The 27,736-nt window shown below is 37.3% G+C and overlaps 1 protein-coding gene across 1 annotated transcript; it reads left to right on the top strand.

Annotated features, from left to right (window-relative positions):
* Positions 1-3,609: 3,609 nt before the first annotated feature.
* Positions 3,610-4,113, top strand: LOC142616235 (uncharacterized). The gene has a single exon (XM_075789118.1). The coding sequence runs from the start codon at positions 3,610-3,612 to the stop codon at positions 4,111-4,113; it is 504 nt and encodes a 167-aa protein (XP_075645233.1).
* The last annotated feature ends 23,623 nt before the right edge of the window (positions 4,114-27,736 follow it).

The following is a 27,736-nucleotide window of genomic DNA, read 5'->3' as shown; positions in this document are numbered from 1 at the left end:
GCAGCAGAGTACCCTAAGGCATGTGTCTCTAGATCTTAGGGTTGGGCCAATTCGAGCTCCCACTCTCATGCATGTAATGGAGGGGAGTACATTTTATCACATCATCCTAGGCCATCCTTGGTTGAAGGCATATAAAGTTGTGGCTTCCATATATCATCAATGTGTGAAGGTTGTTTGAAGGAATAGGTAGGTGGTTATTGAGGCCACTAGGATGCCTTTTGATAGAGCAAAGATCCATTTTGCTAAAGCAGCCTTATATCAAGATTATGAGATTGAGGGTGAGAATAAAATTCTTCCTTTTAATCCTATTGCTCAGCAAATAGAGGAAGAAGATGATGGTGAAGTTGTAGAGCCAGAAAGACCTTCTAAGATAAGAAGAACCACCGGGCTTGATCGCCAAGTGGTATATGAATTCCAACAGTTAAAGGAAAGGGATATGGAGGATGGCAAGCCTAATTCCCTTAATCTGACACAACAGCCAAAAGAGGTCCATGTAGCTGAGGAGCCTGTGAAAGAAGCTCCTAATTCCATGAACGACATTGTGAAGAATGTGCAGGAAGAACTTGTTGAAATTGATCTGAATGATGGAGAAGAAGGTGAAAGATTGGTGAAAATCAGTAGGAGTTTGTTTGAAGAAGAAAGAAGAAAATTGATAACCTTGTTGAGAGAATACAATGTTGTTTTTGCTTGGAGTTACCAAGAAATGCTAGGTCTAAGCTCGAACTTGGGAACGCACAAGTTAAATGTGGATCCTAATGCTAAGCCTGTAAAGAAACTGCCAAGGAAATATCGTTTGGATGTAGAAGAAAAGATAAAGGTTGAAATAAAAAAGCTTTTAAATGAGGTTTCATTGAAGAAATTGAATATCCAAGCTGGTTAGTCAACATAGTTCTTGTAAAGAAGAAAGATGGTAAGATAAGAATCTGTATGGATTTTCGGCATCTCAATAAAGCTTGTCCAAAGAATGAATCCCCACTTTCTAATGTTGATATTCTGGTAAATGCAATAGCTGGTCATGAACGTTTCTCCTTCATAGATGGCTATAGTGGGTATAATCAGATTTCTATGGACCCAGTAGATGCCTCGAAAACTGCCTTCAGGACACCTTTTGGGAACTACTTTCTTAAAGTGATGCCTTTTGGGTTAAAGAACACAGGGGCTACTTATCAAAGGACTATGACTTTGATCTTTGGTGATATGCTTCATAAGTAGGTGAAAAATTATGTTGATGATCTAGTGGTGAAGGCAAAGTATCATTTTGAGGATTTGTTGCATTTGAGGCAAGTCTTTGAAAGATGCAGAGAGCACAACTTAAGGATGAACCCTTCCAAATGTGCTTTTGGAGTGTCTTCAAGGAAGTTCTTTGGATTTCTTGTTCGTCAAAGAGGGATTGATTTGGATCCAATAAAGGCCAAAGCGATAACCACCCCCAGTCCCTCTATAACTTTGAAGGAGTTGAGAAGCTTTGCGGGAAAAGTTTCTTATCTAAGAAGATTTATTCCAGGTCTAGCTGAGATCTTAATGCCTCTTATGGAGTAGACTAAAAAGGGAGTGACCTTTGTATGGTGTGATCAATGTCAAAAAGCATTTAGGAAAATTCAGATAATATTGGCGGATCCTCATATAATGGTGGCCCATTTGCTTGATAAACCTCTTTTGTTGTACATAGCTAACACAGAACAGTCCTTGGGAGCATTACTAGCCCAAGATCAGGAAGGTGTTGAAAAGCTAATGTACTTATTAATAGGCATATAAAGGGACCAGAGTTAAGGTTTTCAACTACTGAGAAAGTTTGTTTGTCGTTAGCCTTTGCAGTGTCGAAGTTGAATCATTACTTTTTAGGGCATCATGTGCAGTTGGTGACCAAGAGTAATCCTGTGAAATATCTCTTAACCTGCCCTCAATTATTAGAGAGAATGATGCAGTGGGCCATCTTGACATTGTGCCTTGATATCGAATGCATAAGACCAACTGCCATTAAATGTCAGACAGTAGCTAATCTTTTAGCTAACTTCTCTGGGACAAGTGATTTTTCACCTCCTCAACAAGAAGTTTTGGTGATAGAAGAGTAGAAATGGTCAATGTATTTTGATGGTTCGTTTACATTTCAGAGGGGAGGGAAAAGAGTGGTACTAAAGTCACCAAGAGAGGAACATATATTTGCTTAAAAGTTACATTTTCCTTGTTCTAATAATGAAGCAGAGTATGAGGCCTTGATGGTAAGACTGAAGGCCATCAAAAGGTTAGGCATAAAAAGGTTGAAGATATTTGGTGATTTTGAGTTGGTAGTAAGGCAAGTTGAAGGAGTATATGGAGTAAAGAATCCTAGTTTGGTTGTTTACAGAGCTACAGTGCAAAGGATTATGGAACACTCTACTTCCATAGAATATAAGATGATTAGCAGGAATGAGAACAAGCTTGCTGACTCACTGGCTACCCTAGCCACCAAGTTTGCGTTAAGGGAAGAGAAAATGACACTTCGAGTGGAGAAATAACCTGGTTTGGTCTAGAATGAGTTATGTTGCTCTCAAGATTGACGAGAAACTATATTAAAAGCAATAACTCAAGGGAAGTATGTTAGGTCAAAGTTACCAGTAAATATGAAAGATTCCTCAGGATCAATGATGATTTGTTTTTCAGAGAAGCAGAAGGTTTGCTGATGAAGTGTGTTTCAAGGCAAGATGGACTGACATTGTTGCATAGGTTGCACTATGATATTTGTGGTGTAGATCTTGTTGTCAGCCTATATATAAGACTACAAAGGCTAGGGATCTTTTGGCCAGAAATGAAAAATGATGCTAAGGAAGAGCAAAGGAGTTGTAAAACTTGTTCTATTATGCCTCCAGATCAAGCAGAAGTGCTTCATGGTGAATTGTTGGAAGAAGATTGGCAGGATCCATATGTGAGATACCTTTTGCAAGGTACATTACCTGTTGATCAGGTATAGAGAGAAAAGTTGAAAAAATATGTGACCAAGTTTAAGGTGGTAGTGGGAAGTTATTCAAAAGAAGCTTTCAAGGAAGGTAGATGGTCTGTATTCCCACTAGAGAAGTCAATGGTGTTCTTTCAGAATTCATGAAGAAGAGCTAGCAGGACACCCGGGTGGGAGGAAGCTATGGCAAATGGCTTTATAACAAGGATATTAGTAGCCCACAATGCAAAGGGATGCTTAAGGCGTTATTAAAAAGTGTCAAGAATGCCAAAGACAAGGGGATGAAATACACACCAGCCATCAAAGTCTTCATCCAACTGTGGCTCCATATCCTTTCCACAACTGGGGGTTGGACTTTATAGGACCTATAAGCACCCCCTCTGAAGGATATACATGGATATTGATAGCCACTGAACTATTTACTAAATGGGTAGAAGTTGTGGCTATGAAGAAGGCAATAAGTAGCTTAGTGGCTAATTTCTTGAGGAAGATTATAATGTCATTTTGGGGTACCCAACAAAATTATTTCTGACAATGGCACAACATTCTTGAATAAGGATGTATGCTATTTGATAGAATGATATTCCATTTCACATACGACATCGACACCTTATTATCCCAAAGGAAATGGTCAAGCTGAGACCTTTAACAAAAGATTACTAAAAGTATTGGGAAAGATGACTAAGGAGAATGGAAAAGGATGGAAGGAGGAACTTCCTACAGTTTTGTGGGCTCATAGAACAAGTAAGTTAAAAGCTATAGGTGCTTCACCATTTTCTTTAGTCTATGGCACGGAGGCTATTATCCCAATAGATTTAGTAAGACCAACAGTGAAATTGGTAGAAATTGCAAGGATGCCTAGAGAAGACACTTTGGAAGTGGTGGAAGAAATCCATGATAATGCTGCCTCTCATAACCGCCTTTACCAGGTTAATATGAAGGCTAGGCATGGAAGCCAAGTTAAGGAAAGAAAGTTTCAAGTGGGAGAACTTGTTTGGAAAACTATCCCTCATATGCGAGGAGTGGCTGGAGCTGTTAAACACAAATTTTCTCCAAAATGGGAAGGTCCATACATAGTGGAAGAAGCATATCCCATAAGACATTATTGGCTAAAGGATCAAGTAGGTATAAAGGTGTATAGCCCCATTAGCAGAGCTCACCTTAAAAAGTATCATGCTTAATCTTGTAAAAATATTTTTGCTGCCATCATGTTAGATTGATGTTGTGGTCCACAAAACTCATACTATTATAAATGAAGTCTTATATTCAACTATTTCATATGCTATTGTTCATAATATGCATGCAATGTCTAAATAGGTTAACTGAATAAAGCACAGTAGAATTATAACACAACCACGTGGTCTTCCAAGACCATAAAATTTTACAACTTGAAAGTTAAATAATGTTTGTGAGAAAACTAAAATTTTCAAGGGAGAAGTTTGGATCACTCAGAGCTCCTAGCTCGCCTTCTAGCATTTCAGTCTCTTGTCTTAATGAGTTATGTTCTGCTGTGACACCTTTTAATTGAGTTTAAAGGGCAGAGCTTGCTTCTTGTTGGGATGTTAATTCCACTTGAAGTCTGTTGATAGATTCTAGGAGTTGAGTGATGGAAGTGACATGTACCTATAAGGCTAATTTTGTTTCTTTTGCTTTGTTGATGCAAGAGTTTTCCTTAGCTCTTAAGTCATGAAGTGAGGACAAGGAAGCATGAACAGAGGATCCTTCCTTCTTTAAGTCCCTCAATGCAGTGACATGGCTCTTTAGCTAGCCAACATTGACACTTAGGCTCTCAGCCTTACTTAGTGTGGAAAGGAAATTGTCAAAGGGAAGAGCTAGATAATCCTCTTTGCTCTTTGACTGCAGTTGGGATATGATAGACCCAATTTGCTGTAAGAAAAAGCCCCTAAGTGACAAGGTCCATTTGTTGGTATCCTTCATGGTTTTGGGATATTTGGAGAGCAATTGAGAACAGATCGTTCTCAAATCAGGAGAAATCGATGAAAGCAGAAGGCAAGATTCTATCTGGGTGCTTTCACCCTCTTGCTCTTTGGAAGTAGCTTCTATTATATCTTATTTCTCCTAAGGATTTTCAGCAAACATCTAATTTGAATCCTTCCTTTTAGTGTTAGACTCTATTTCTTCAATAGAAGTCATTTCCTATACAGAAAGCTCTTGAGTTGAAGAAGTGACTTTTGCTCTAGGATGAGCTTGGGGAATAGAGCTTGTAACTTGTTGAAGGTCAAAAATGGAGAAAGGAAAAAATTTACTTGTGCCATTGATTAAAAGAAGAGATTACAAGAGTTTAGTCACTATAGAGAGAAGAGTGTACCTTGGGCTTCTTGCTAGAGGGGGTTTTTGCATTCTTCTTCCTTTTAGTGCTTAAAGGTTTGGCTTTGGGAAGGATTTTCAAAGTCAAATCAACTTGGAAAATAGGTGGGACATCCACTCATTGGGCACAACTTTCCCCAAAATTCCTAACACCACATTCTCTGATGTCGGACCACCATAACTTGAACCTAGCTGAAGGTAGTCCAGTTCTGGTGGGGGAAGTAAAAGGGATTTTAGGGTTGGATACCCATATCTTGATGAGGTTCTCCTTTTTGAAGGCTAAGGAGGCCACTACAGCGGGTAAAGCTAAAGTAGAGAGATGCCCTAGATTGCCTTGGTCAAAACCAAATTCGCTAGCAAACCTATGAGGATTATAGGTTTGAGTCTCATACTCATCTTGAAAGTGAGCCTGAAGGTGAGAGGGAAAAGCACAAGCAACAAAAGAAAGTTCCTCTTCAGACTAAGGGGTGTCTCTATAACAAGAAATAGAAATGCTTTCCAAAGAAGTGAACAGTGGGGGAAGTCCACCCTCTAAGGCATAGTAAGGTCTAGCTGTCCAATCAGTAGGGTCATCTAGTACTTTACTAAGAAAACTATTCGAAGACACTACCATCTTGTTCCAACACCAAGAGTGTGGCAGCTCTTGGGGTGATGGCAAACTGGTCTTACAAAAGCTTAATACTTTAGGAGTAGGGGCATAATTCCTAAAATGTTCTCATAACCATATTTCTAGAAAGGTAACGAGTACAAAGGTTTCAACTTGAAATCTACCCCATAAGCATTGCAAGTCAAGGGTAAAATGATCTAAGTGAGAATGCAAAGTTCCTAAGAAATAAGGAGCAAGGGGAAAGTAGCAAGGCAATAAAGGCGAGAAAGTAAAAAGGCAATAAAGGCTTCAAGTTCGTAAGGGCTAGAATTACCTTATCTGAAAACAAAGTCAGTGCTTTCCTTCAAGGAATCTCCATTAGCTTCCTCATCCATGCCATCAGCACACTTCCTTTAGAAGTATCCGATCTATCCCCAAAAGTTGGCCCTGGAACCTTTGTCTCCGCCAATACTAGTATCTTTTGGAACTTCCTCACTAGGGGCTTTCCCGTTCCTTGTTGTTTTCAAAACTGGTTTCTTTAAAGTTTTCTTCACCGCTTCTTCAAGGAATTTCACAACTTTAGACTCATCAGGAGATAAAGAGATGTTGACCACTTCACCATCTCCAAACAGGGGAAGTCTCAATATCTCGTAAACATCCTCTAGAGATGGAGAGATTTCTTGACACCCTGTGAAGAAGGTATGAGTAGTGGAATTCCATCGATACAGATTAGAGAGAAGACTTTCACTATCTTTGTGGATCTCTAGAACAAAGAACACAAGAATGGTGTCCACAAGTTTCACTCTTTGTAAGATGTTCATGAAGGGGGGATGAGCCAACACTCTTTGACACCAGCTTTTTCAACCTCTAGAAACAGAAGTGTGAGATTTAAAAACTACATCTACGGTGGGAGCATAGTCCCCTTTGCAGGTGCCGAGCCTGGGAATATGCTTTAATTCCAGATCAATGGCTAGAAGATCATTGGGTTCCCCACATGCTGTGTAAGGAGGATCTTCAGAACAAAGGGCTATATCCCAATCGAGTCTTTTATCAAACAAATAGTCTTCGAAGAAGGGAGGGATAATCTATTGTTCCTCTATGGAAAAATTCCGTCTCCTCCTAGAAGAGGTTTGTTGCTCTTTGAAGGTGTAGGTTCTGCAAATTTTGCAGAACTAGATCTTAGACCATGTTTTACACCCATGATTTGGTGTTTGGGAAGGATTTTGGGTTTCGGGTTGATGAAAAAGAAGATAAACAAGAAGAAGATAAGGGAAAAAGAGACAAATAAGGAAGAGAAATATCTTTCTTTTCCTTTTATACTTTGAGAAGAAATTTTTTTCCCTCCAAAAGAGGTTGGTTCAAAAGTGAAGTATCATTTCAAAAGTGACACATGTCAACACAGGGAAAAACAGAATCTCTGACAAGGAAAGGGTAGTTGATGGTGCTAAAATCAAGGAAACCGCCTTCATAGACATAGTGTAAAGGCGTGACCCTTCACCAACAATTTCAGTTTGATTTATTTACGTTCACATTTTGTTAACTGACATATACATTTTGTGCCTTTGTGTAGGGATTTTATATGTGATAAAGTAAACATAAAGCATGATGTAAATAAAACAGTAAACATATAATTAAATAAAATTTCTTTTATATATGTTTTTTGTTAAAGTTTTTTTTTTTTTAGTTGGAAAGATGGATTTACATGATTTGGCCCTTAGGGCCTATCACCTCTTTCCTAGGCATAAAAGAAAAACAAAACAACACAAAACTATAATAAAATAAAGAAAGTTAAAAATTATTACAAATTAAGCCAATAAATGTCTAAAAAAAAAGACATACATAAAAAAGAAAAAAGAAAAAAAAGACTGCATGATTAATGGCAGGCAGATCAAGGAGATTGTGGTGCATAGGCATCTGAGTCATCCCAGAGTCCTCTTGGGGATAATCTGGAGCCTGATACTCCATCTCCTCTTCTTGTTCCTCTTCCACTTCCTCGCCTTTATCATCCCCTAAGTCAACCCCTAGCTGAAGTTCTTTTGAGTCCTCTTCTTCGTTGCTCCAGTTGAAGGGAGTGACCTCTTTGCGAATGAAGACATGAGGAGGTAGAGGGTGAATGGGAAAAGGAAGAAAGGTTTGACATTTTTTTTTTTATGGAGGTTAAGGTTTTTGGAAGAATATGAAGGTATTAAGGGAATGAAGAATGAAGAAGAAACATTACTTTTAAATCCTCAACTACAGTTAAGTGAAGAGACATGGTGTAAAGTTGTCATTTACAACTATTTTGTGTTGGCTTTAATTCCGTACCAAATTTGATTATAATTTTGTTCAATCATGTTTATCCTGTATTTTATGTGGGATTTCGTTGTATGGGTTGTGAGTGAGAAAGAGTGTGAAGACTCAAGCTTACATTGAAGAATGAGTGGTTTTCGTGGGTATCTTGCGAGTAAACTTCCCGTGAAGTAAGCCACATGAAGCCACATGACTGGAATGCGAAGAGTCATGACAATTTGGTAACAACTAGTTTTTGCAAGTAGCTTGCGAGTAAGGCCTTCTCGTGAGATATACCCAGCTAGTCTTCACCCACACTATATATACCCACATTACCCACATATTGTAATTGTTGGATAAATACATGTTTGTATTGCATACAAAACATACGCAGCAGAAAATTAACGGATCTACTTCATTCGCAATTGATAACATGTACTATGTAAATTTTAGAATTCAAGAACAAAAGAGTGTACTTTAGTGCGGTGAAATTCAAAACAAAAGATTAGAAGTACTCGAGAACACTTTTAATCTTCACTTCTATTCTACTTTACGCCCAAGAAGTGTGGTCTCTCAATTAGTTTCCAAGGGAGAATGAGAGAGTGTCTCACACTCACACATACACACCATTTCACAATTATGTCTCACATATAAAATTCTATATATTTCTCCCTTTGTATCTAACTGATTATCTAATTAAGTCGGCCTTTTGGGCCTTTTCAATTGGACTTTAGTGCGTGGCTTGGAGTGGGACCAAAAGGAACTAATAAGACACTAGCTCTAATGGGCCTTGGGCTTTTCTGTCAATTCTTGACAAGTCCAAAGTTACCATTAATTATATTTAATACCACTATATAAATATAGTTGCACTCTAGGCCTTATTTATAAATTATATCCCAAGACTTTATTGTACATGCAAACCCTTCATAAACTATTCGTGGTAATACAAAGTTATCAATGTAGATTGTCACTTTGTAGATTACTACATCTTAATCCTTAAGTACCTGGTTTAATCTTTTATGTTATTCATCATATATTTATGAAATCCTATTTCATAAATATATACTTTAGTAACCCCTTACTAAAGTGGTTAGGCCTAACACTTTGAATAACCAAACCCATTAAACTTATTTCAATGGAATATTTTATATATTTGTTAAGAGACTATGAATTCCATCTTGAGAATATATATTCCATCAACACTAAATGTGGCTGCCCAACATACTGAGGTTTTGATTGTGACTTTAGATCTCACTCCTGATATATCAAAGCAACCTACACTTCATGATCAGGTCTATTATTCATGTAAATAGAAGTCGTAAGATTTATTATTCATATGACAGTCGTTAGGAGAATAATAAATCTCATAGCGGTCAATATGTCTTAACTCTTAAAACATATCAACTAGAAGTCTCCACTTCCATAATTAAGACAAATCATCTTAGTTGATATGTTATAGTCTTCACAAATGAAATGCCCAATTTCATCACCTACTACGAACTAAAATTTTGAGTTTACAAAGAACTTGTGATTTATATCTTCTGTGACTTTTCACATAAATTACATACTATGCATCTCATGGACTATATGATAATGTCAAAATATTCATGTTACCATTATTTTTAGATAATAATAAAAAACTTTATTAATCATAACATTAAGTCATATATAATGTCATACATTACATCATACAATAGGATTTAAGGGCACACATCTTAACAGTAAGAAGTGCTTTTTAGAGAGAAAAACCCTAGCATACACACTTGAGAGTTAGAGATTTTATACCCACAATCATCTACACAATCTTTTGTGGTTTTCCTCATACTCCTACCTCTCCATATCCATATCCTTGAGAGGTTTATAGTCCAAACACTTACCACACCCAATCTGAGTGTTTAGTGAGGTTTTGGTGCTCCTGGGAAGCATTGTAAAAAGCCAAGCTTTAGCGGATGCAATAGGGCACTTTGCGGGATCTGAAAAGCTAGACAAGACACAGTTCCGAAAAGTCTTGTTGGAGTAGGAGCTTGGAGGGCTTAAGTGCACTGGGTAGATTAGGCTTAAAGGGTCTCTTGCTATTCATGTATCCCAACTTATTGTCTAGTGGATCGATTTACCGCTTAGAGGGCAATGGAGAGGTTTTTAGCCGAGTTCTTCGGTTTCCTCTTCAATAACACATTGGCGTGTTATCTTGTGTTTGCATTTTTTCCCTACTCTTTTAGCTTTCATTTTACTGCTGTGATATGATGAATATGGCTTAGAGTAGTTTTATTGTTTGTTCGCTAACATTTACTTTATTCTGCACTTAGTTTAAGTTAGAGTAAAATCAACCGAGCCGTAATATTTTAATTTGGGGTCTGAACAACTCTTGTGTTTTTAACAAAAAATTTGAGCTTTCATTTGGTATCAGAGTAGGTGCACTTGCTATGGTCTTATTACCTAAGTGCGATCTTAGACCCCTTTTGTGATGAATCGATCACAATCACTCAATGCTCCACCATTCTTTGATGGGAGCAACTATGCATTTTGGAAAGTCCGTATAAGGGCATTCATTTGTGCTATAGATGAGTCTGTATGGGATTCCATTGAGAATGGGTATGTTAGACCCACGACAACCAAGTCCGAATAGGACAAGGCAGCTCTTGCTTTGGCAAATGCCAATAGCAAAGCAATTAATACTCTTTTTGTGGTGTGTCTATTGATGAATTTCACAGGATATCGCATGTGAAGACCGCCAAGGAAGCTTGGACGATTCTTGCGACTACCTATGAAGGTACCAATAAAGTCAAGGACATAAAGCTCTAAATGCTTATTACCCGATTTAAAGAGCTCAAGATGAGTGACGATCAGTCATTTGATTTATTCTATGGGAAGCTCAATGAAATCGTGATTTTCAAGCTCAATCTTGGAGAGAAGATTGAGGATTCTAAGGTAGTGAGAAAGATTTTGAGGTCTTTATCGGAGAGCTTTCGTGCAAAGGTCACAGTTATAAAAGAGAGCAAAGATTTGGATGATATCAAGATTCAAGAGCTTATTAGATCTCTCCAAACATATGAGCTTGGACTATCTTCCCACAAGCCAAGCAAATCACTTGCTCTTAAAAACATCAATGAGAGAATGAATGACTCCTCTGAAGAAGATGATGTGGAGAAGGAGATAGCAATCCTTGCAAAGAATTTTAGGAAATTTCTGAAGATGAAAAATAGTGGGAAGTCATTCAGCAAAGGAAACTTTTCTTCCTCCAAAGGTGATAGTTAGGAGTTTAAGAAGAAAGATGGGAATGACTCTCAATCCCATCAAGGAATGCAACGATTGCAACGACCATGGACATCTCAAGAAGGAATGTCCTAACTATTTGAGAGGGAAGGGTAAGGTGTTTGCCAGTACTATTAGTCTCAAATTTAGACATAGAAGGAGAGTGTGACAGTGATGGGAACTATAGGGCCTTCATGGTAATTACCTCCGTTGATTCTAAGGATGATTTGAGCAATTTGGAAGATGAACTTGGAAAGCATTCCAAAGTTGAGGAAGTTGAAGAATCGAAAGATGAAGATGTATGCCAAAATGAAGGTGAGAACAACCTTCAAGAAGCATATGATTCTTTGCTAGAAGATTGTGGCAAATATGCCAAGGTTGCGAACCATGCTGTGAGAAAGATAAAGAAGATTGAAGAAGAGCATAGGTGTACCCTTGTGCAACTTAAGGATGTAAAATGTGAAGTAGAAGGACTCAAGGGAGAGCTGGTTAAAGCTTATTCTAAGATCAAGTTTCTTGAACTTGAAATTATCCAAGCTAATGTCAAGGTTGAGCGTATCTCTACCAAGAAACTTGACAACGTACTATCCTCACAAAAATCTTTACATGATAAGACCGGTTTGGGCTACACCGGAGAAGGAAGCTCTAGTAGCAAATCTAAGAAGGAAGTGAGGTTCGTATCAACCAAGAATGTTGAGAAACTCAAAGAAGTGAAGTTTGAGATTGAAACCCCTGTTGCTATAAAGAGAACCATTGGTGCAAAACCAAAGGATAAAGGGAAGTCATTACCCAAAAATCAAAGGGGACCTCAAGTGAAGCATATGTGTCATCATTGTGGCATTCAAGGGCACATAAGGCTGAATTGTTTCAAGCTTCATGCACTCAAGAAGGTTGACTCTATGCGTGGCCAAGAAAATTTAAAGAAAAGGCCAAAGGGAGCACAAGCTAAGGGAGAAAGTGAGGGACATCTTATTGGAGACGTTATGGAAATGTTGAAAAACATCCCTCTATGCCTTGCTAGCTTCACTCTGAGGTTGGAAAGTTATGTTGGTTGTGCCCCTCCATCTAAGGGTCTCACCCAAAACACTCGTAAAGTATGGGTGAAGAAGGGTACTCTTGCATGATCACTCTCTATGCCCATACATTAATACTTCCAATGTTTAGGGTCATAGGTTCATTCATCATGACATGGATAATCTTTATATGTCATTGCTTCCAGTTTATAGCATGTTTCTTTTACAGGTTTTGTTTTGTACTTGATGTTTTTGTTGATCTTACTTTATTTTTTCTGTTTTTGAGTGTGTTGAAAAATTCAAAAACCCATAAAAATTGAAAAATCTCCAAAAAAATTGATCGCTTGTGTTGTGTTTATCACATGTGAGTTTGGCCTAGTACCTTCGTACTAATGGCGTAGTGCATTTACGAGCTTAACTTGTTTTATATGTACATCTATTTTTGTGGAAAAAATCTTGAAATCTATGTGTGATTGTTGCAAATCGATCTTCAAGCTTGTTATGAATGATTAGTCAATATTCTTATTGGTCTTGATTCATGCATAGACTTGTACCTATATATATTCCCATGTTTTTTTTTTATGTTTTTGCTCTATAGCTCACCAACTGTCAAATCTCGAAAAGAGATAATGAGCTGCAAAGCCGTTGCACATACTAGTATTTGACTAAAAAGAAGGGAAAGCGACTTGCATTGAAATGTATGGTGCCTCAAAAAGCCAAAGGCTTACTTACAAAATTGAAATATCAAAAATTTCAGGCATCGATCTCAAAATGAGATGTTATTATATGATCAAAATTTATAAGTTGTAAGAAGCTAAAAAGAAAAGTTTCAAAGTTTTGTGATCATTTTCTTGTGGGAGGTCATATACGTTCATTTCTATAATTGAGATAGACCACTTGACTTAGCATTAGTTGTGTATGACTTGATTGAATTGATCATTGAAAGTTCACTCTAGGCTAAGGACTATTCCACATTTGATACACACACACAACACACAAGTCTATTGTTCAATAAATGCTTATTTCATTTGTGTGATTGTATATGCTCAAATGTGATGTGTATGCTCAAATGTGATGTGTATACTCAATTTTTTGTGTTTTTGTTCTTATTGCATGTTTATGTTTTCATCAAAAACTCGTTCAGAGGTATTTCGTGAGAATCTCATGACTAAGCTCTTCCCGTGAAAATGAGATAGGTAGAAAATGAAACACGTGAAATTCAGACAGAAACTTTCGCGACTGTCTCGCGAGTAAGTCTATCTCGCAAAAACTTTTGTGTTTCAGTGGCATTTTTCGTGAGTAACTTCGCGAGAAGCTATCCCGCAAAAAACGAGTGTTTTAAGTTTTTAAGGGCTGATCAAAATAGTTTTTCAAACATAACCCTTTTGTCTCCCTCGGGCCTTTCTCAACCCAAAACCAATTTTTTTTCTCAAAAACCCAACCAAATGTCAAGAGTAATCATCTTCAAATAATCTCTAAGGTATGTTCATTCAATCTTTTCTCTTTATTTCACAAGATTATGCCTTAGATTATAGATTTTGCATGAGTTGGGATATTTTTAAAAAAGGGTTGGGAATTTTCTATTTTGTGAAAAAAATTTCAATTTCTTGATTGGGCTCTGTCCTATTTGTTCTGTTTGTGTTTGTGTTGGCCCCTTGTGGCATCTTAACTTGTATTTCGGCAAGATTCACACATGTTCATGCATTGTTTACATCTTAGTTGTGTGGGTGCATACCAAGTGTTTGATAAAATGCCCAAATGTTATTTTGGTGTTGTTTTGGACTCCGATGAGTACCAAACTCTGGGGATTACCATGATTATGCATGATATTGTGACTTTGTTTATGTTCCTTTTAGGATTTTATAGTCGTTTTTATGGACTAACTTGGTACTAATCAAGTTTGTACTCTTGTGTTTGTGTGTTTGCACTTGTTTCTCTGTGTTTTGTCTCTGTTTTTGTAGATGTCTCCTACTAAGCATTCTGCCATAAAGAAAGGGTCAAAGCGTCCACGCCTGGGCGCAGAGAATTTCTAAAACATTGATGCAGGGTTGGCATACAACAACTTCTACAAAAAGGCAACAATCATCATGGAAAGGGTTGTGAAAATGGAGACCCTTGAAAACATTTGCATTCCATAAGTGTTCAAGGAGAGGACTTAGACAAAGTTGATGAATCCAAGTGGACATGTTTTTGCTGAAGTCATAAGGGAATTCTTTTCAAACGCCATTATGGAAGGGAATCGCATTAATTGTTGGGTGCGGCAAAAGGAATTCTTTATCATAAGGGATTCCATTCAAGAGTTTTTGGAAATTAGTCCACCATCTCAACAAATCTCCATCCAATATGATGATAAATTGGATTCTCTTAAGCCAATGGTGGATCTCCTCGGTGGTACTCTCCAAAAGAAGTCAATGTACACAATTCATTTCAATCCAGAGATGAGGACATTGAGCTATATCATGATCCACAACCTCTACCTGGTAACGAATTTGACCATATTGTCAGCACCAAGAACTACATTTCTCTATGATCTCTTCACACATAAGTAGATCGACATATGTGGTCACATCTTCCACCTCTTGACAAAAGCCATCTACAAGAGGTATTCAAGAATTGTGATGCCATTCCCTAGTCTCATTATGGGTCTCATTGCAAAGACAAAGCTGAAGTTTCCTAGTGGTCTCACCGTAGTGCAAAGAGACTCTTTGATTGGTGCTCCAACAATGGCCCGAAGCAAAGCTTATATCACTGGACCAAAAACTGCCGTCTCTTAAATCCCAAGGGACCATGTTAAGGAAGAAGGTGGGGACACGAAGGAGGAGATAGATAGGTTTACATCAGCCTCGAAGGGCTCTGCATAGCCATCCTCCCAAGCACTAGCACGAGGACCCGATTGCCTTGATCGTCTCATTGTAAGGGTTGAGTTGATGTATGGCATGATCGAATCCCATGTGTAGCACACCTCAGATCAGTTTATGTATGTTCAGGGCCAGATTACTGCACTTTCATCTCAGATTGATGACATGATGATGGAGCAGCAGTGTTATCAACATGGCTCTGAATCAGAATCTGAAGAGTTCTAGCCTCTTTGGCCATGCTAGTAAAAAAGGGGGAGTAGTTTGAAGGGGAGTTGTAGAGTTTGAGAGGGAACATAGCCATAGGTATTGGTTTATTTTTGTGGTTTAGGAGTTTACTTTGGTGGTTCATAGTTTTTATAACTCTTGCTTATTTACATTGCTTTCTTTTAAAGCTTTAAAGTACTCTAGTTTAAAACTTCAGTTTATATTTAGTAATTTGTTTTATGTATCCTTTCTTTGTAGCTTTTTAAAGTACTTTTAGATTAATGCATACATTATCTTTAGTAATACACACTTGTGCCCTTGTTGGATCTTGTATCCTTAATACAAATGCTTTCGTGTTTTGCATTGGTTGTGTGTTTGGACATGTAATTGATTTTTGCATTGCTCTTAATTGCATTGCGTGTCTGGATGATCATTTACTAGTTAAATGTTCATTGTAATCGTTCTTTAATGACTGTTCCTGTATGATCAAGTTATGCTTCATAGTTTATATCTTGTTTATTACCTTGATCACATTTTACTTGTTCCTACATGTACCTTGTATTCAACTTTTCATAAGCTTAATGAAAGTTTTGTTTGTGTGCGAGTGTTTCAAGATACAGGTGTATACGTGCAAGTGCTTCACAGCTTCTAGATTAGATGTGAGTGAGTTTGCCATTGTTCCCAAACTCACATCTAAATCTAGAGTCAGTTTTAGGGGTTTTGTCATGGAATAGCCAAAAGGGGAGATTGTAAAGTTGTTATTTACAACTATTTTGTGTTAACTTTAATTCCATACCAAATTTGATTGTAATTTGTTCAATCATGTTTACCCTGTATTTTATGTGGGATTTCATTGTATGGGTTATGTGTGAGAGAGAGTGTGAAGACTCAAGCTTGCATTGAAGAAGGAGTGATTTTCGCGGGTATCTCACGAGTAAACTTCCCACGAAGTAAGCCACGTGAAGAGCACATGACTGGAATGTGAAGGGTCATAACAATCTGGTGACAGCTAATTTTCGTGAGTAGCTCGCGGGTAAGGCCTCCCTGCGAGATACCAGCAAAATATTCTGTTTTGCTATTTTGGCTTATCTGCTCCATCATGTCTTCACCCACACTATACATATCCACATTACCCACATATTGTGAGGAGTGCTTTTCAGAGAGAAAAACCCTAGCATACACACTTAAGAGTTAGAGATTGTATACCCACAATCATCTACCCAATCATTTGTGGTTTTCTTCATACTCCTACCTCTCCATATCCATATCCTTGAGAGGTTGATAGCCTAAACACTTACCACAACCAATTTGAGTGTCTAGTGAGGTTTTGGTGCTACTGGGAAGCATTGGAAGAAGCCAAGCTTTGGCGGATGTAATCAGGCGCATTGTGGGATTCGGAAAGCTAGACAAGACACGGTATCAAGAAGCCTTGTTGGATTAGGAGCTTGGAGGGCCTAGGTGTACTGGATAGATTAGGTTTGGAGGGTCTTTTACTATTCATGTATCCCAACTTATTGTCTAGTGGATCAATTTACCGCTTAGAGGGCGACGGAGAGGTTTTTTGCCAAGTTCTTCAGTTTCCTCTTCAATAACACATTGGCGTGTTATCTTGTATTTACATTTCTCTTCCCTACTCTTTTAGCTTTTATTTTACTGCTGTGATATGATGAATATGGCTTAGAGTAGTTTTATTGTTTGTTCGCACGCATTTACTATATTCCACGCTTAGTTCAAGTTAGAGTAAAATTAACCGGCCGTAATCTTTTAATTTGGGGTCTGAACAACTCTTGTGTTTTAACACAAATCCAAGCTTTCGCATGGCATTTATGAGGAGTAATATCTATCTACCAAAACTCAAGAAACGAAGAGGTGCCAAAACAGCTAAGAGCACCCCTATGAGCCATGTGTCCATTTTCGAACGTCACAAAGCATGATTACCAGGGTGTTAATGCTTGAACCAATGTGACTGTCAAAGGCATTAGCCATGAAACGCCATTAACAATCAGGGGGTTAATGTATATAACACCATTAAGGCATGGGGGAATGCATATGTGGTTGGATCTGGACCTTACAGGTGGAATAACTGTGAGCAAAGGGAGAGGAAGTATTGGCTGAAAGATCCTATTCTTGGTCCGTGCCAAAGGCGTGACTGCCTTGGGAAGGAAGAAAGATATGCACCTGACATGGCACTCAAGCACTCACAAAAAGGGAGATAGTGACTTTCCAAGGTCAAGGGCTATGGGGACATCCCTTATTAGTTGAATGTATGCTAGACCATCTCAAAGACATGTGCACCACTCACAACACTCCTAATGTCCTCAATATCTAGGATTGGTTTCCTAGGTAGAGGCAAAGTCACCTACCCACAGGTCCTAGTGCCACATTGGCAAGTTCTATCATCTACTCAGCAAATAATATCACAGCTGTGGAAGTAAAATAAAGAAATGATGACTTGACACCTATTTTTGTACTCAGCTATATTCTTTAGAGTATAAGAGGAACATTCAGCTATATTGTTGTAGGATAATAGGATTAAACATGGTTTGTATCTCATACAAAACATATGCAGTGGAAAATTAAAGGATCTACTTCATTCACAATCGATAACATGCACTATGTAAGTTTTAGAATTCAAGAACAAGAGAGCGTACCTTGGAGCGATGAAATTCAAAACAAAAGATCAAAAGTTCTCGAGAACACTTTCAATCTTCACTCCAATTCCACTTTACGCCCAAGATGTGTGGTTTCTCAATCAGGTTACAAAGGAGAATGTTAGAGTTTCTCACTCACACACACACACACACACACACACACACACACACACACACACACCATTTCACAATAGTGTTCTCTCAATTCAAGAATTCTCTACAGAAAATTTTACGTATCTTTCTCCCTTTATGTCTAACTGATTATCTAATTGGACTGGCCTTTTGGGCCTTTCCAATTAGGCTCTAGTATGTGGCCTGGAGTGGGACCAAAAGGAACCAATAAGACACTAGCTCCAATGGGCCTTGGGCTTTTCTATCAACTCTTGACAAGTACAAAGTTACCATTAACTATATTTAATACCACTATATAAATATAGTTGCACTCTAGGCTTTATCTATAAATTATATCCTAAGACTTTATTGTACATGCAACCCCTTCATAAAATATTCGTAGTAATACAAAGTCATGAATGTAGACTGCCACTTTGTAAATTACTACATCTTATCCTTGAGTACCCGGTTTAATCCTTTAAGTTATTCATCATATATTTATGAAATCCAATTTCATAAATATATACTCTAGCATCAATTTACTAAAGTAGTTAGGCCTAACATTCTGAATAACAAAACCATTAAACTTATCTCAAGGGAATATTTTGTATCTCCGTCAAGAGACTATGAATTCCATCTTGAGAATATATGTTCCATCAATACTAAATGTGGTTGCCCAACATACTAAGGTTTTGATCGTTTCTTTAGACCTCACTCTTGATATATTAAAGCAACCCACACTTCATGATCAAGTCCATTATTCTCTCAGAATTAAGAGTTCATGCAAATATAAGTCGTGAGTTTATTATTCATTTGATAGTTATTAAGAGAATAATAAATCTCACACCGGTCCAGTTCAAAATAATTTAGCTCTTAAAACATATCAACATACCAACTAGAAATCTCCATTTCCATGATTAAGACAAATCATCTTAGTTGATATGTTATTGTCTTCGCAGATGAAAAGCCCAATTCCATCACCGACTACGAACTACAATTCTGAGTTTACAAAGAACTTGTGATTTATATCTTCTGTGACTTTTCACATAAATCACATACTATGCATCTCATGGACTATATGATAATGTCCTAATATTCATGTTACCATTATTTCAGATTATAATAAAACAACTTTATTAAATACAACATTAAGTCATATATAATGTCATACATAATAATATACATAGCATCATACAATAGGATTTAAGAACACTAATCCTAACAATCTCCCACTTGCACTAAAGACTATTGTGCTCTAATCTAACTCCCATCTCCTCCAAATGTGACTCGAAAGTCCTTTGAGGCAAGGCTTTGGTAAAGGGATCCGCTAGATTCTTTGCACCATCAATCTTTGCTACTACCACATCTCCACGAGCAACAATGTCTCGAATGATATGATACTTTCTCTCTATGTGCTTTCCTTTCTTGTGATTTCTTGGATCCTTGGATTGTGCAACAACTCCATTATTGAAAACAATGTAATAGGAACTTACTCAATTCTCATAACACCATGATCAGAAAGGAATTTTTTGAGCCAAACAGCCTTCTTTGCCGGCTTACAAGCACCAACATATTCGGCTTCCATGGTGGAGTCAGCAATATAAGATTGCTTAACACTCCTCTAGCTTATGACTCCACCTCCCAAGGTGAAAAGACATCCCGACGTGGATTTTCTAAAATCTAGATCCAACTGAAAATCTGAATCTGTATAGCCAATGGGAATAAAATCCTCACACCGATAAACAAACATATAATCTCTTGTTCTCCTAAGATACTTGAGAATATGCTTTACAGCTTGCCAATGTTTAGGTCCTAGATTTGATTGATATCGACTGACCATGTCAATTGAATAACAAATATCCGGTCTAGTACAAAGCATGGCATACATGAGACTTCCCACAGCAGAAGTATAGGGAACTTGTCTCATCAAATTTTCTTCCTCTTGAGTCTTAGGCCTTTGGTCATCAGACAGAAGAACTCCATGTCTAAAAGGAGGTAATCATTTCTTGGAGTTTTGCATGCTAAACCGTTCTAGAACCTTATCTATATATCCAGCCTGTGACAAACCTAACATCTTATTTTTTCGATCTCGCCAAAGCTTGATCCCTAGAATATAGTTAGCTTCACCCAAGTCCTTCATATCAAATTGGCTAGACAACCAAACATTTACTGATGACATTATCCCTACATCATTCCCAATGAATAGAATATCATCAACATAAAGCACTAGGAACATTACTACTTTGTCTAGATGTCTCTTGTACACACATGGTTCATCCAGATTTTGTTCAAAACCAAATGATTTGATTGCCTGATCAAATCTGATGTTCCATGACTTAGATGCTTGCTTAAGTCCATAAATGGACCTTTTTAACTTGCATACCATATGCTCTTGGTTCTTTGCTATGAAATTTTTCGGTTGCATTATGTAGATTTCTTCTTTAAGATTGTAATTAAGAAATGCAGTCTTGACATCCATTTGCCAAATCTCATAATCATAATAAGCAGCAATGGATAAGAGAATTCTGATAGATTTAAGCATGGCTACTGGCGAAAAAGTTTCATCATAGTGAATGCCTTCTTTTTGTGTATACCCTTTCGCCACTAGTCTTGCTTTAAAGGTTTCAACATTTCCATCTATCCCTCTCTTCCTCTTGTAAACCCATTTGCAACCAACATGTTTAATGCCGTTAGGCGCCTCTACAAGATCTCATACATGATTGGAATACATAGAATCCAGTTCAGATTTCATAGCTTGGACCCAATGATGTGCATCTATATCATTCATTGCTTCATCATAAGTGTAAGGATCCGATTCAGCCTCTTTTGAGATAGCTTCATAAGTTTCTCCCAAACCTATGAATCTCACAGGAGGCCGAACAATTCTCCCATTACGACGAGGGTCTTGTGTACTAGACATCTCATGAGTAGTATCTTGTGGCATATCCAATACAACCACATCATCCCTAGTTTCATCTATTGGTTGTTTAACTACTGGTTCATTCATTTTAGCTAAGACAACTCTACTTCTAGGAGTGAAATTATTCATATAATCATTTTCCAAGAATTTGGCATTTGTGCTAACAAACACTTTCATTATCCTTATGACTATAGAATAAACCTCCAACTGTTCCTTTTGGATACCCTACAAAGAAAACAACTTATGTTTTAGACTGTAACTTGTCCGACTTTCCTTTTAACACATGTGCTGAACAATCCCAAATATGGAGATGTCTCATACTAGGCTTACGCCTATTTCACAACTCTACAGGTGTTTTAGGAACAGACTTCGAAGGTACTAAATTTAGAAGACACATTGCAGTACTTAAGGCATATCCCCAAAAAGAAGTTGGTAGAGTCGAATAACTCATCATGGATCTAACCATATCTAAAAGAGTCCTATTCCTTCTTTTTGCTACACCATTTTGTTGTGGAGTTCCAGGTGCAGTCAACTGGGATATAATCCCATTTTGAATTAGGTAATCCTTGAAATCCCCAAGAAGGTATTCGCCACCTCGATCAGATCAAATGGCCTTTATGCGTTTACCCAATTGATTCTCAACTTCAGCCCTAAACTCTTTGAACTTGTCAAAAGCTTCGGACTTCCATTTCATTAGGTACTCATAACCAAATCTAGAGTAATCATCAGTGAAGGTGATGAAATACTTATAATCACCTCTTGCTTGGATTGACATAGGACCACATACATCGGAATGTACTAGTTCTAGTAAATCTTGAGCTCTTCTACCTTTTACATTAAAAGGACGTTTGGTCATTTTACCTTTCAAACAAGATTCACAAACTGAAAATTCATCAAAGTCCATGGGCCCCAAGAGTCCATCTTTGATAAGTCTTTGAATTCTATTTGAATTAATATGACCCAAATGCAAGTGCCAAAGATAAGCTTCACTAGTAGAAGGAAACTTTCTCTTTAATGATTTCACATGTGGATTATTATCTAATTCAGAATTGTATAATTCATGCTTACCAGGATTTAAAATATACAGACCATCAACAATATTGCCAGAACAGATAAACATTTTATCCTTCTTTATTACAACATTGTCTTTTAGGATAATACAATACCCATGTTTACCTAAGTAAGTAGCAGAAATTAAATTTCTACGAATATTAGGTACAAATAGGCAGTCTTGCAATATTAAAACCCTAGACTCGAAACATAAATTAACAACACCAACAGCTACAACTGGAACTTTACTCCCATCCGCTAAGGTAAGAAACAATTCTCATTCATTCAGCTTTCTGGTCTCCTGAAACCCCTGCAAAGAATTGCAGATATGATTAGTACAACCTGAATCCACACACCAGGAATCCGTGAGATTCTGTACCAAACATATTTCAAGAAGAAGAGAACTTTTCATACCCTTGTTCTTGGCAGCCTTAAAATTTGGACAATTTCTCTTCCAATGTCCTTTTTCACCACAATGGAAACACTTTTCTTTGAGCTTCTTTCCTTTGTCGGCAACCCCTAAGGCAATTTGCTTACCCTCTTGCTTAGTAAAGTCCTTCTTCTTCTTCTTCTTACCCTTGGCTTTCGACTTAGGTTGAGAAGTAGAAACTTCACCCACATTGGCTTCAACACTAGAAGTACCAAGGATGCCTTCTGCCGCCACTAACTCATTCATTAATTCAGACAATGAATAAACCTTTTTGTTCATATCATAATTCAGTCTGAATTCCTTGAATGATTCCGGTAGTAACTAGAGTATCATATTCACTTGGGATTCTCCATCAATGTTGGCACCTAAAACCTCTAATGTATTCAGATTAGAGATCATTATAAGAAAATGCTCCTTAACTGAAGTACCTTCAGCCATTTTGGTATTATAAATTTGCCTCATGGTTTCTTGCCTTACTGAATGGCCTTGCTCACCAAACATCTCCTTCAGACTATGCATAATGTCCGAAGCTAGTTCTACATCCTGCATTTGATGCTGTAGAATATTTGAGATAGATGCTAGGATATAGCACTTGGCCATTTCATTAGATTTTTGCCAACGATCATATTGTTGTTTTTCCTCAAGAGGAGCATCTAATGAAGGAAAGCTAGGACATGGTTGAGTAAGCACATATTTGTGCTCTTCAGCTGTTAAAACAATATCCAAATTTCTTTTACAGTCAACATAGTTGGATCCAGTCAGTTTGTTTTGATTAAGAATAGAAACAAGTGGGTTAAATGATGTCATGTTCAAATCTGAAAACAATAAACATGAATGTGATAAGTAAACTGGACACTATCAATTTAGCATATAAGTATATAATATGGAACCTTAATAAAACCATAAAATAATATATGCAACGACAACCCAATCCTACATTCAATATCCCTTAGCATAGAGTGAACATTAAACACTATGATTGATTGAGAACTATTCTCATTATTAGTGCTATCATGATAACTCTTATCAAACACTAATAATATGCCGTTTTAAATTTAGCCTCTAAGTAATAATAGTATGAACTCAGCATAGAGGACACTATAATACTTAGTCTAGTGTATACCATTGTCTAGAATCATGTGTAGCCACATTTCATCCCTTTCACAGGCTTATTTTGTAGTACCATGATAAAACACCTTCCGCATGAAATGCAAAGCTCGAAGCTAAGACAAGGTGTTTGATCAAACCACTATAAACCAAGAAATCCAATCTTGTAGGACCATGAAATAAATACTCTTCGCATGGAATGCTAAGCTCGAGGCAAAGACAAAGTATATATTTCACACTACTATGAACCAACAATGAAGGCCGTGAGATCCAACCCTTGTATCTCTCTCCCACTAGATGTTTTAAAATAAAGGTTTTTAAATATAAAATATGCATAAGCTAATTACACATAACCTTGCTCTTTATACATGTGAAAACACTTAGAAAAATTTTTGATATTCTTTCTTTCGATCGATCGAATGTGCCCCTCAATCGATCGAAAAAATGAAAAAATTCGAACTTGACCATCTGACTTGTTCGATTGATACTTGATCGCCTCTCGATCGATCGGAAGAACAAATTCGATCAATCGACTGGCAATCGAAAATCAATCGATTTAAAGCAATCGAAAATCAATCGACTAGCACTCGTGAAACTCGAATTTCCAGATTTTCTCTATGGTAGTTTTCAACGGGTTTTTCATGAACAAACAGCCATCATATGAACATAAGAGACAGAGATTGATATCTAAACTGATTTCCATTGATGTTATAGCATTAAAGTTCAAATTAACATACTTAATATCAAACTTAAACAACATCACAACATTAATTTCAGTTTTCATCAAAACATAATTTCAATCACCATGAAGAAAATCAATCAAATAACTTTCTACCATTATGAAATTATTATTCTTGATTCCAAAACTCACAAAACATGTTATGCAAATTGGAAATTGAAGACCGCTCTGATACCAATTGTGGGATAATAGGATTAAACATGGTTTGTATCTCATACAAAACACATGCAGCAGAAAATTAACGGATCTACTTCATTCACAATCAATAACATGCATTATGTAAGTTTCAGAATTCAAGAACAAAAGAGCGTACCTTAGAGCGATGAAATTCAAAACCAAAGATCAGAATTTCTCGGGAACACTTTCAATCTTCACTTCAATTCAACTTTACGCCCAAGATGTGTGGTCTCTCAATCAGTTTACAAAGGAGAATGTTAGAGTGTCTCACTCTCACACACACGCCATTTCACAATAGTGTTCTCTCAATTCAAGAATTCTCTACAGAAAATTTTCTGTATCTTTCTCCCTTTATATCTAATTGATTATCTAATTGGACTGGCCTTTTGGGCCTTTCCAATTGGGCTTTAGTATGTGGCTTGGAGTGGGACCAAAAGAGACCAATAAAACACTAGCTCCAATGGGCCTTGGGCTTTTCTGTCAACTCTTGACAAGTCCAAAGTTACCATTAACTATATTTAATACCACTATATAAATATAGTTGCACTCTAAGCCTTATCTATAAATTATATCCCAATACGTTATTGTACATGCAACTCCTTCATAAAATATTCGTAGTAATACAAAGTCATGAATGTAGACTGCCATTTTGTAAATTACTACATCTTATCCTTGAGTACCCGGTTTAATCCTTTAAGTTATTCATCATATATTTATGAAATCCAATTTCATAAATATTTATTCTAGCATCAATTTACTAAAGTAGTTAGGCCTAACATTCTGAATAACAAAACCATTAAACTTATCTCAAGGGAATATTTTGTATCTCCGTTAAGAGACTATGAATTCCATCTTGAGAATATATGTTCCATCAACATTAAATGTGGTTTCCCAACATACTGAGGTTTTGCTCGTTTCTTTAACCTCACTCCTGATATATTAAAGTAACCCATACTTCATGATCAAGTCCATTATTCTCTCAGAATTAAGAGTTCATGCAAATATAAGTCGTGAGTTTATTATTCATTTGACAGTCGTTAGGAGAATAATAAATCTCACATCTGTCCAGTTCAATATGATTTAACTCTTAAAACATATCAACATACCAACTAGAAATCTCCATTTCCATGATCAAGACAAATCATCTTAGTTGATATGTTATAGTTTTCGCAGATGAAAAACCCAATTCCATCACCGACTACGAACTACAATTTTGAGTTTATAAAGAACTTGTGATTTATATCTTCTACGACTTTTCACATAAATCACATACTATGCATCTTATGGACTATATGATAATGTTCCAATATTCATGTTACCATTATTTCAGATAATAATAAAACAACTTTACTAAGTACAACATTAAGTTATACATAATGTCATACATAGCATCATACAATAGGATTTAAGAGCACTAATCATAACAATCTCCCACTTGCACTAAAGGCTATTGTGCACTAATCTAACTCTCATCTCTTCCAAATGTGACTCGAAAGTCCTTTGAGGCAAGACTTTGGTAAAGGGATCTGCTAGATTCTTTGCACCATCAATCTTTGCTACTACCATATCTCCACGAGCAACAATGTCTCGAATGATGTGATACTTTCTCTCTATGTGCTTTCCTTTCTTGTGATTCCTTGGACCCTTGGATTTTGCAACAGCTCCACTATTGTCGGAAAACAATGTAATAGGAACTTGCTCAATTCTCATAACACCAAGATCAGAAAGGAACTTGCTTAATCCATCACAAGGGGTCAATACGTTTTTGGCCTATCAAGTGGTATCAGAGCAGGCACACTCTGATTAGGGTTTAATCCTTGTGTGTGATCCATTGACCCCTGTTGTCATGGACACTCTTAATTTTTTTGATTTGCATGATCTTGTGTTGAATGATGATGATGATATTCATGATGCCTATTGCAAGCTTTATAATTTTTGTATGAAATTTCTTGAATGTTCTTCGAAATTAAAAGTTAAATTTAAAAAAGGTCAAGCTTGAAAAAGATGATTTGATTGCAAAATTGGATGAGGTCAATACGTTTTTGGCCTATCATTATACGTAAAAAGGCCAATAAATTCAAAGGCAAAGGATGTGGTATTAGGCAAGGGAAACCCAAATGATTTAGAAAAAGGCCATGGGAATGAAAGAGGTAGGAAAGAATGGAATGGGCCAAGGAGGCCTGAAGAATGGAACGGATTGAGGATGCACAAAGAATGAAGTGGGCCGAGGAAGCCCAAGGTGTTGAATGGACTAGCCTAGCAGGAATGCTGGGTAATGAAGACTAAAAGAAGGAATACTATGAGAAGATGGCATGGTAGACGTTACAGCCTAGAAGCCCAAAAATAATAACAAGGCAAAAAAGAGGTGAATGACACCATAGCAGAAACTATGCAGTAGCGTGGTAGGAGCACCAGCCAGTCCACGAACAAAGGATAAAAAAGGGAATGTGAGCTGAATTAAAGAAAAGAAAGTCCACACCTAAGCAATGTCTGGCTCGAAGAAGATATGGGATGCAGAGAATGAAGAACCAAGAACTCATTCATGCCGCAAGAGCTAAACAAATACCAGAGCATGCAGCAGGATCAAACAAGCTTAAAGGCAATGGCAAACACGTGAGAGCCAGAAAAGCAATGGACTCATAGTGGGGCATGCACATAAGGCTCAGATACGACTTACCTATACCTAGCCAATATTGGGGAGGTGGGCCACAAGTCAGAAGTAAGAGAGGGTGTGGTCTGGCGGTAGAGAGAAGGGGGACCCTATTTTGGGGTTCCCACTCAAACTCTTTTGGGGGAAATTTCTTACTAGGATGACATCTCATCTAAAAGAGGAGCCACTAGATGCATGCTATAGGGGTTGGTAAAGGAGAGGATTAACCCTTATCCGGATAGGAACGCAAAGGGGGAGTAAAAACAAAACAGAATCACATTTGTCTGGGAATGAGGCATGACACGGCCAACAGAATATAGTGGTGGCGGCTGGGTAGTCGGGCAAACTAGTGGGCAGTCCTGAAAGGACACCCACAACAGGCCAAAAGTGGTTAAGGGTTAAAAATGGCAAATCCGGTCACGTCATGTAGTATAAAAGGCCAAGATGTGTACAGTGAAAA

Source organism: Castanea sativa, chromosome 11 (assembly GCF_040712315.1).
Source record: "Castanea sativa cultivar Marrone di Chiusa Pesio chromosome 11, ASM4071231v1".
Lineage (NCBI taxonomy): Eukaryota > Viridiplantae > Streptophyta > Magnoliopsida > Fagales > Fagaceae > Castanea > Castanea sativa.
This window is presented reverse-complemented; position numbering and strand designations above follow the sequence as displayed.